The following is an 11497-nucleotide window of genomic DNA, read 5'->3' on the forward strand; positions in this document are numbered from 1 at the left end:
GGCGGTTGTCAATCAGAGCCAAGCAAGAACGTACCGATGGCGTCGCACTTCCAGCGTCCACGTCCCTGTCCGTAGCAGGTGCAGTTCATCATGTAGCCTTCATCGTGGCTCTTGGAGAACTGCTGGTTGACCTCGTAGGTCAGACTGTCCACGATGCACTGGTCTGGACACGCATAGGCAGGTTAGCTTCAAGCGCCTGGCTTGTGCTAGCTGGGGCTGCACCACTAATCCACATCCAGTCAAGGTTATAATTGGTGCCAAAAAGCAGTGTTTTTATAACTATTTTGAGCCAAGGCACATATTTTGCGTTGAAAAAAATGCGGAGGCACACCACCAGCGGAAATCATTCAAAAACTAAACTCAGTTGACAGTAAAAAGTCGTTCTCACAGTTGTTGGATATGACTTTAAAGCAGGGGTCAGCAACCTTTTTGAAAGCAAGAGCTACTTCTTGGGTAGTGATTAATGCGAAGGGCTACCAGTTTGATACACACTTCAATAAATGCCAGAAATAGCCAATCTGCTCAATATACCTTCAACTCTATGTTATTATTAATAATTAATGATATTTACACTTAATTAATCGGTTTAAAAGAGGAGAAAACACGAAAAAAATGACAATTAATTTTGAAACATAGTTTATCTTCAATTTTGACTCTTTAAAATTCAAAATTCAACTGAAAAAAAGAAGAGAAAAACTAGCTAATTCGAATCTTTTTTGAAAAAATTAAAAAATAATTTATGGAACATCGACTAGACGTATAAGATTTCATGGGATTTAGCGATTAGGAGTGACAGATTGTTTGGTAAACGTATAGCATGTTCTATATGTTATAGTTATATGAATGACTCTTACCATAATATGTTACGTTAACATAGCAGTTGGTTATTTATGCCTCATATAACGTACACTTATTCAGCCTGTTGTTCACCATTCTTTATTTATTTTAAATTGCCTTTCAAATGTCTATTCTTGCTGTTGGATTTTATCAAATACATTTCCCCCAAAAATGCGACTTATACTCCAGTGCGACTTATATATGTTTTTTTCCTTCTTTATTATGCATTTTCGGCCGATGCGACTTATACTCCGGAGCGACTTATACTCCGAAAAATACGGTAAGTTATTTACCTTCCAGTTACCGAACAATAGCAAACAATTGTACAGTAAGTTTATATCATTTTAAACGGCAACTCGCATTATTATTACATTATAAACACGTACTTCATCAGTTTAGCAGCATGATGTAAGAGTCTGTCTGCATAAAACCAAATATTGCTTGGAGACAAGAATATGTTAACGGTCTAAAAGTAACATGTCTTCTCACTCATTATGTCCGCAGTTTAATGCATTTTTATGTATAAAATATAAGAAAAATCGCAATTTTGGTAAGAAAAATTGCAATTAGTTCCCCCCCTCAAAATAGTGCAGCCCTAGCTTGCACCGTCAAGATTGTGCGGTCGTGTCTTTCCCCCGACCTCGCAGCTGTGAGTGGGCGACGCAGTTCCACTCGCCGCGGCCGCTGCCCAGGCACGTGCACTCCATCATGTGACCCATGACGTCATGGCGCTTGTCCCACTTGTCTCCCACGCGGTGCATGACGCCGTCGTTGGTGGTGCACACCTCCTCCTGAGCTGCAAACACACAAACACAACTTGATGTTCCTCTGGTATTGATTTGTCTCTGTTTGCTGCGTCCAAACAACTTTGATGGACTCTGTGTCCTTACACGTCAGTCATTGTCTACTAGTGGCCATCACCCCACATTCATGTTACTGTCCTTAACCATGGTATTACGGTAGAGTGGGTCCCTTTCACATACCTTTTGATAAGTGGTAGAAAACGGCCGGATGAAGGCTTGGACAACACACACAAACGCATTTAGTCACTAATTGTGCAAGTTGTCCCACTTAAAAAGGTGAGAGAGGCCTGTCACTTTCATCATAGGTACACTTCAGATATGAGAGACAAAACGAGGGGGAAAAAATCCAGAAAATCACATTTTCTGATTTTTAAATCATTTATTTTACATGGCGAGCCAGCGGTGGATGGTGGAGGGTGTGTCAGTCCATCACCAGCTAGGCATTAAAAAAATAGACCTGAAAATGATGGATCATCAATCTTCACCAACACGTCTTTTTGGTCACTTGATTGACATTCACGGTTTTGTGAGATGACGCTGGCTGCTGCCAGATCAATATTAAGAAAAAATGACCGACAGGAAGGCGAGAAACACTTTTGATTTCAACAGACTCTCGTGCCGTACCTGCTGTCAAAACTCTAAAGACCGACTGCGCAGTTCCTGTCTTCACAATAAAAGCGCTGCGTCATCCTGCCTGTGCTAACAAAATAAGAGTCTCAGAAAGCTAGCTTTATGTGCTCGACGCCTCACTCATTGGTATGTGTTCATCTACAAAACCATTCTGGGTATCACTCCATCGTATCGGTCTTGTCTTTTAACAAAGAAACAAGGAAGTCACAATCTTCGTTCAATGAATGTTCTGCAATGTGTCGTCCCCAAAGTAAGAACTGAACTGGGCAAGAAAGCATTTAAGTTTTCAGCAGCGAAGGCTTGGAATAACCTAAAATCGAGTCTTCAACTTCAAACCCTTGTTACATTAAATGAGCTTAAAGCTTCTGTGAAAGGATTGCAGTCTACCTTGTCTGTGTGCACATGTGTTATGTGAGCAAGTTTTAAATGTGATGTTTTATGTGTTGTTTACTGTTTTTAATGTAACCTTGCTGCTGACCTCTTGGCCAGGTCTCCCTTGGAAAAGAGATATTTGATCTCAATGGGATTTTACCTGGTTAAATAAAGGCTAGGGATGTCCGATAATATCGGCCGATAAATGCGTTAAAATGTAATATTGGAAATGATCTGTATCGTTTTTTTAATTATCTGTATCGTTTTTTTTTGTTTTTTTTAATTAAATCAACATAAAAAACACAAGATACACTTACAATTAGTGCACCAACCCAAAAAACCTCCCTCCCCCATTTACACTCATTCACACAAAAGGGTTGTTTCTTTCTGTTATTAATATTCTGCTTCCTACATTATATATCAATATATATCAATACAGTCTGCAAGGGATACAGTCCGTAAGCACACATGATTGTGCGTGCTGCTGCTCCACTAATAGTACTAACCTTTAACAGTTCATTTTACTAATTTTCATTAATTACTAGTTTCTATGTAACTGTTTTTATATTGTTTTACTTTCTTTTTTATTCAAGAAAATGTTTTTAATTTATTTATCTTATTTTATTTGATTCATTTTTTTAAAAAGTACCTTATCTTCACCATACCTGGTTGTCCAAATTAGGCATAATAATGTGTTAATTCCACGACTGCATATATCGGTTGATATCGGTATCGGTTGATATCGGTATCGGTAATTAAAGAGTTGGACAATATCGGAATATCGGCAAAAAGCCATTATCGGACATCCCTAATAAAGGCTAAATAAATTTAAAAAATAACGCGCATTAAACACCTTTAACTTGTTAACAAAAACCTCTCTTTCATAAATAAGTAAATATAAATGATATATATATAAATGATCCCCTCCACTTGGTCAATTGAAAAGTAGCTCGCCTGAAGAAAAAGTGTGGCCACCCTGGTGTAAAATAACTATTTAGCCAATAAGAAAAGTTCATCTCAGTACTTTGTTATATACCTTTGTTGGCAATGACAGAGGTTAAACGTTTCCTGTAAGTCTTCACACACTATTTTGTATTTTGGCCCAGTCCTCCATGCAGATCTCCTCTAGATCACTGATATTTTGGGGCTGTCGCTGGGCAACACGGACTTTCAACTCCCTCCAAAGATTGTCTATGGGGTTAAGATCTGGAAACTGGCTAGGCCACTCCAGGACCTTGAAATGCTTCTTAGGAAGCCCCTCTTTGGTTGTGTGCTTGGGATCATGGTCATGCTGAAAGACTCAGCCAGGTTTCACTTTCAATGTCCTCGCTGATGGAAGGAGGTTTCCACTCCAAATCTCACCCACTCATTCTTTCCTTTACACCAGGGGTCACCAACGCGGTGCCCGCGGGCACCAGGTCGCCCGTAAGGACCAGATGAGTAGCCCGCTGGCCTGTTCTAAAAATAGCAGCACTTACCAGTGAGCTGCCTCTATTTTTTAAATTGTATTTATTTACTAGCAAGCTGGTCTCGCTTTGCCCGACATTTTTAATTCTAAGAGAGACAAAACTCAAATAGAATTTGAAAATCCAAAAAAATATTTTAAAGACTTGGTCTTCACTTGTTTAAATAAATTCATTATTTTTTTTACTTTGCTTCTTATAACTTTCAGAAAGACAATTTTAGAGAAAAAATACAACCTTAAAAATGATTTTAGGATTTTTAAACACATATACCTTTTTACCTTTTAAATTCCTTCCTCTTCTTTCCTGACAATTCTGACAATGTTCAAGTAAATTTATTTTTTCTTATTGTAAAGAATAATAAATACATTTTAATTTAATTCTTAATTTTAGCTTCTGTTTTTTCGACAAAGAATATTTGTGAAATATTTCTTCAAACTTGTTATGATTAAAATTCAAAAAAATTATTCTGGCAAATCTAGAAAATCTGTAGAATCAAATTTTAATCTTATTTCAAAGTCTTTTGAATTTCTTTTAAAATTTTTGCTATGGAAAATCTAGAAGAAATAATGATTTGTCTTTGTTAGAAATATAGCTTTGTCCAATTTGTTATATATTCTAACAAAGTGTAGATTGGATTTTAACCTATTTAAAACATGTCATCAAAATTCTAAAATTAATCTTAATCAGGAAAAAATTACTAATGATGTTCCATAAATTATTTTTTTAATTTTTTCAAAAAGATTAGAATTAGCTAGTTTTTCTCTTCTTTTTTTCGGTTGAATTTTGAATTTTAAAGAGTCAAAATTGAAGATAAACTATGTTCCAAAATTTAATTGTCATTTTTTTCGTGTTTTCTCCTCTTTTAAACCATTCAATTGAGTGTAAATATCATTAATTATTAATAATAACATAGAGTTAAAGGTAAATTGAGCAAATTGGCTATTTCTGGCAATTTATTTAAGTGTGTATCAAACTGGTAGCCCTTCGCATTAATCAGTACCCAAAAAGTAGCTCTTGGTTTCAAAAAGGTTGGTGACCCCTGCTTTACACAAATGAGTGGTCCTGGTCCCTTTGCAGAAGAACAGCCCCAAACCATGATGTTTCCACCCCCATGCTTCACAGTAAGTACGGTGTTCTTTGGCTGCAACTCAACGTTTGACTTTAGACCAAAAAGTTCTATTTTGGTTTCATCTGACCATGTGACAATCTCCTCTTCTGGACCATCTACATGCTCTCTAGCAAGCTTCAGACGGGCCTGGCATGTACCGGCTTAAGCAGGGGGACACGTCTGGCACTGCAGGATGGTAGCCTTTGGTACTTTGGTCTCTGTGGGTCATTCACTAGGTCCCATTCTGGGATTTTTGTGATCATTCTGACCTCACGAGGTGAGATCTTGCTTGGATCGAAGGAGATTATCAGTGGTCTTGTATGTCTTCCATTTTCTAATAGTTGCTCCCACAGTTGATTTCTTTGCACCGAGCTGCAGAGTCAGTCTTCCCAGCCTGGTGCAGGTCTACAATGTTGTTTCTGGGGTCCTTTGACAGCACTGTGGTCTTGGCCATAGAGGAGTTTGGAGTGTTTGAGGCTGTGGACGGGTGTCTTTTATACTGATAACAGAAGCCATTAACACAGGTAACAAGTGGAGGCCTCTTCAAGAAGAAGTTACAGGTCTGTGAAAGCCAGAAATCTTGCTTGTTTGTAGGTGACCAAATACTTCTTTTACAGAGGAATTTAACAATTAATTCCCCCCCTTCAGTCTCTCACAGGTGAAGTGTACCTATGATGAAAATAACAGGCCTCTCTCATCTTTGTAAGAGGTAGAACTTGCACAATCGGTGACTGGCTAAATACTATTTTGCCCCACTGTACACACACAGTCACTCACCAGCCATGGGGCAGAATCCATAGTGTTGGTCGGCATCATAGTTGTAGGTGGTGCCACACCACCTCATGCTGTCACGGCGGCCGTCAGACGTGCAGTCGGTGTAGTTGCGGCCGCTGTACAGGTAAGGGAAGTGGCAAAGGGCGCCAAAGGAGTTTCCTCCTCGTGTGGCCACGATGGCTGCTCATGTGGAGGAAACACAATCATTATTATTTATACCATACCATACCAACTTTAATTGTAAAGCCCTTTAAAAACAACCACAAAGGGCTGTACACCACAAACAAGTAAACACACAAAAAGCAGAGAAATACAGCCAAAGGATTGTGAGAATTATATATTTTAAGTGTTCTTTTTTAATCCATAGTCACGTTTAAAGCAGCTAGTATTTTCCCATGTAGTGCGTCTTCTCATGACCTACTTGCTTTTATCTTATGTCGGCTAGGAAACTCTTCGTTTTGTCTTAAGGACTCCTGTTTGTCGGCTCACAGAACTGTTTTGGCCAGTTCCTTATGTGTTTTGAAGAAGCAGCTGTGCTCCTTTCTGGGCGAAAGGGGCTGTTTTTTGTATTGTAAGGGGATCAAGGTCCTTTTTTTACTCAACATATATGTCATCCAAAAGAACTTGGAAGTGACCTGTGGGTTTTATTCCCTGAGAGGAAGACTGGTCGTGCGCAACAGGACAGACTAAAATATATCATTTAAAACAGAGATAAAATACATAAATATGCACATAAAAAGTGCAGATAAATAATATCAATAATATCAAGCAATTTGTTAGATAAAAGGCAGATAAAAACTTAAAAACAGTTTAAATTTATACTTACGTATTTATATATATATTTAAAAGCAGGGTGCCTAAGTATTTACATTCCACTGCACTGATGTCAAACTCAAGGCCCGTGGGCCAGAATTGGCATGCCACATCATTTTATACGGTCCTCTAAAATACTTACTAAATGTATTCGATCTTTCCATTTTGACATAAACAAATGCAAGTACTCCATGCAATCGCATATTTTTGAAACTTATATATCATCTAATAATGCAACAAAGATGTCATCATACATTCAAACCATTCATGTTTTGATAAAATAGAAATATACTTATGATTTCCAAGCCTGTTATCCATCAAATTGTATGCTGTAAAAATTACAATAGATTTTAAAGCAAAGTACTGTAAATGGAAAAAAAAGAGTCTCGCTGATTTTTACGGTGAAAATACTGCCAGTTTTTTACCGTAAAAACTGTAGATATTACGACGTACTACTGTAAATGGAAAAAAACAATACCATTATTTTTGACGATAAAATTGTGACAACTGAGCTGCCACTTTTTGACTGTAAAAAAAAACTGTGGTACTGTTTTTTCCATTAACAGTAATACGTCGTAATATCTACAGTTTTTAGGGTAAAAAACTTGCATTATTTTTACTGTAAAAAAAACTGTTGCTGTTTTTTGGACATTGCGTTATATTCGCTTGTTGCTGTCAATTTTCTAATATAGATTAATTTATATATATATATATACATATACACATATACATATATATATATCCCAAATTAAAACTGATTCTCGCAATGTGTTTAATTTAAAAAAATGTTTTTATTTAAAACTGATTCTCGCAATGTGTTTTTGTATATTAAAACATTTTAAAACAGGCAAAAAAAATTATTTTATTTTTTTTAAATAATAATAATAAAAAAAACGTTTTTAAGTCATCTCGATTATTTTTTATTATTATTTTAAAAAAATAAAAAATAAAAGTTTTATATATATATATATATATATATATATATATATATATATATATATATATATATATATATATATATATATATATATATATATATATATACATATACATATAAAAAAAAGTTTTTAGGTCACCTCGATTCAACCAAAAGGAGCTTTTTTTTTAGCCTGTTTTAAAATGTTTTAATATCATTATTATGCCAAACACATTGCAAAAATCAGTTTTAATTATTATTTAAAAAATAAATAAATAAATAAAATTAAAAAATTTATGATTAAAAAAAAATATATATATATATATATGTATATGTATATATATATATATATATATATATATATTTTTTTTTTTGGAGGGGGTCATTTAAAAAAATAAATAAATATATATATATATATATATATATATATATATATATATATATATATATATATATATATATATATATATATATATATATATATATATATATATATAGTTTTGTTTTTTTTAAATAATAATTAAAACTGATTTTTGCAATGTGTTTGGCATAATAATTATATTAAAACATTTTAAAAATTATTATTATTTAAAAAAATAAATAATAAAAAACAATAAAAAAATTAAAAAAATTTTAAAATACACACACACACATATATATATATATATATATATATATATATATATATATATATATATATATATATATATATATATATATATATATATATATTATATATATATATATATAAATAAATAATAATAATATATATAATAATAATAATAATAATAATAATAATAATATTATAATTTAAAAAAAAAGTTTTTAGGTCATCTCGATTCAACCAAAAGGAGCTTTTTTAAAGCCTGTTTTAAAATATTTTAATATAATTATTATGCCAAACACATTGCGAGAATCAATTTTGAATTGGGAACCATGTTGATTTTGAATCTAACAGTCACACCAGGAATCGGAATCAGATCCAATCGTTAGATCCCCACAGATTCACCCCCCTAACAAAGACTAATGCGGTGCTGGTCTCCCAACAGTTTTTACATGGCCATCTGGAGGTCTCACCGTTCTTCTCGGTACAGAAGGAGTACTGCTGGTCTCGCTCGTAGTCGGAGGTGGTGGAGCACCACAGCTGCCCGTCTGTGCGTCCGTCTGAGGTGCAGGAGTAGTGGGTCTTCCCGTTGTAAACAAATGGGAAAACACAGGGCAGCCCGTTGGAGTTGCCACTGTACACTTGGCTCCTGGCCTCTGCACAGGGACACCAGGTGAAGTTCACGGCAGGAATGGAACCAGACCCATTTAGTCATGTAGAACTAGAGTCCTGAACTCACCCCACTCCTGGCAGCTGACGCCGTTGCCCAGACAAGTACACAGCATCTGCGTGCTGCCCTGGTTTCGGATCCAGCGCTGTCCGTCAAAGTAGGTGGCTCCAGAGTCGGTGCGGCAGGTTCCTTCGATAGTAAGCTCGGGCTGCGGTTGAGGTTGGAGGTGGGTCACCACCACAGAACCTGTGCCTGTTTTAAAGCACACACACCATATTTACCACAGTCCAGAAGTGTCCAGAGTGGGACCTGGGGCCATTTTTAACGACCCCTATTCGGCTCTCGTACTCTGGAATGCCCTACTGCTAACAGTTAGAGATGCTACCTCAGTAGAAGCATGTAAGTCTCATCTTCAAACTCATTTGTATACGCTAGCCTTTAAATAGACCTCCTTAATTAAAACAGTTGATCTGCCGCTTCCCTTTTCTGCTCTGCCCCCCTCTCCTGCGTGGAGAGGTGATCAGGTGACCACGGATCAGTTCCTACGGAGGAGGAGCCACATCTGCGGTCCCTCCCAAGGTTTCTCATTGTTCCAATTGGGTTGAGTTTTTGTATACGCTAGCCTTTAAATAGACCTCCTTAATTAGAACAGTTGATCTGCCGCTTCCCTTTTCTGCTCTGCCCCCCTCTCCTGCGTGGAGAGGTGATCAGGTGGCCACGGATCAGTTCCTGCGTAGGAGGAGCCACATCTGCGGTCTCTCCCAAGGTTTCTTATTGTTCCAATTGGGTTGAGTTTTTTCTCGCCCGGATGTGGGCTCAGATCCGAAGATGTGGTTGTGGTCTGTGCAGCCCGTTGAGACTCTTGTGATTAAGGGCTACATAAATACATTTTGACTGTGTGATTGAATGTCATATATTCTGGTATTTACTAATGTTTCCTGTAAACTTGTTAGCATTGTACTGTTAGCATGCTAGCTTTTCTAGCTCATATTATTGTGACTTGATGCTATCTGGCCAGTGTGCTAACTTCTAGCAGTTAAGTTAGGCTTAGGCTCTTCAGCATTCGCAGGAAATTTCAACCGGAATTGCATTTTCTAATTCTTTGTAAAAATATCTATGTATGGTCCTGTTTTCAAAAACTACCAACATGGCCCCCAGCCGTGGTTTGTCACTTTGTGGTGCCCAGTGGAAAAAGTTGAGCGCTTTTATTTCCAAAGGAACGCTGGCGTTGTGACACAAAAGTGGTGTTTCTCTCACCCTGGCCGGAGCTGTGGCGGTCGCACTTCCACTCGCCGCGACCGTTTCCCAAACACAAACACTGCAGGGCGTTCCCGTTGGTGTCAGTCTTGGACCATGTGTCACCGATGCGGTAGGACTTTTTGGTTTCCTGGTCATTGCAGCGGTCTAGTTGCAGAACAAGAGCAGTCAGAACACACAACTGATGACGCAATGCGTGTGTGTGTGTGTGTGTGTATGTTCTTGTATTTCTAGCCTTCTTGAGACATGAAGAAGGAAAAGTCTCTTCCATATGAGGAGGTGTGAACAAGCGATGACATAAATCATGGTCCCAATAACATTGCATCTAATAGAGCAGGGGTCACCAACCTTTTTGAAAGCAAGAGCTACTTCTTGGGTAGTGATTAATGCGAAGGGCTACCAGTTTGATACACACTTCAATAAATTGCCAGAAATAGCCAATTTGTTCAATTTACCTTTAACTCTATGTTATTATTAATAATTAATGATATTTACACTTAATTGAACGGTTTAAAAGAGGAGAAAACACGAAAAAAATGACAATTAAATTTTGAAACATAGTTTATCTTCAATTTCGACTCTTTAAAATTCAAAATTCAACCGAAAAAAAGAAGAGAAAAAGTAGCTAATTCGAATCTTTTGAAAAAATTAAAAAAATAATTTATGGAACATCATTAGTAATTTTTCCTGATTAAGATTAATTTTAGCATTTTGATGACATGTTTTAAATTGGTTAAAATCCAATCTACACTTTGTTAGAATATATAACAAATTGGACCAAGCTATATTTCTAACAAAGACAAATCATTATTTCTTCTAGATTTTCCAGAACAAAAATTTTAAAAGAAATTCAAAAGACTTTTAAATAAGTTTTAAATTTGATTCTACAGATTTTCTGGATTTGCCAGAATAATTTTTTTGAATTTTAATCATAATAAGTTTGAAGAAATATTTCACAAATATTATTTGTCGAAAAAACAGAAGCTAAAATGAAAAATTAAATTAAAATGTATTTATTATTCTTTACAATAAAAAAAATAAATTTACTTGAACATTGATTTAAATTGTCAGGAAAGAAGAGGAAGAATTTAAAAGGTAAAAAGGTATATGTGTTTAAAAATCCTAAAATCATTTTTAAGGTTGTATTTTTTCTCTAAAATTGTCTTTCTGAAAGTTATAAGAAGCAAAGTAAAAAAATTAATGAATTCATTTAAACAAAAGAAGACCAAGTCTTTAAAATATTTTCT

The 11497-nt window shown here is 35.7% G+C and overlaps 1 protein-coding gene across 1 annotated transcript in view; it reads right to left on the reverse strand.

The window, feature by feature from the left end:
* Positions 1–11497, reverse strand: part of fn1b (fibronectin 1b) — a 76596-nt gene that overhangs the window by 58212 nt on the left and 6887 nt on the right. Inside the window, exons 6-11 of the mRNA XM_062034923.1 lie at positions 10251–10397; positions 9063–9245; positions 8797–8979; positions 5994–6170; positions 1478–1633; positions 35–163 (exon numbers count right to left, since the gene is read on the reverse strand). Coding sequence (XP_061890907.1) covers positions 35–163; positions 1478–1633; positions 5994–6170; positions 8797–8979; positions 9063–9245; positions 10251–10397 — 975 coding nt within the window. The remainder of the gene's footprint in view (positions 1–34; positions 164–1477; positions 1634–5993; positions 6171–8796; positions 8980–9062; positions 9246–10250; positions 10398–11497) is intronic.

This window comes from Entelurus aequoreus, linkage group LG02, assembly GCF_033978785.1.
Source record: "Entelurus aequoreus isolate RoL-2023_Sb linkage group LG02, RoL_Eaeq_v1.1, whole genome shotgun sequence".
NCBI lineage: Eukaryota > Metazoa > Chordata > Actinopteri > Syngnathiformes > Syngnathidae > Entelurus > Entelurus aequoreus.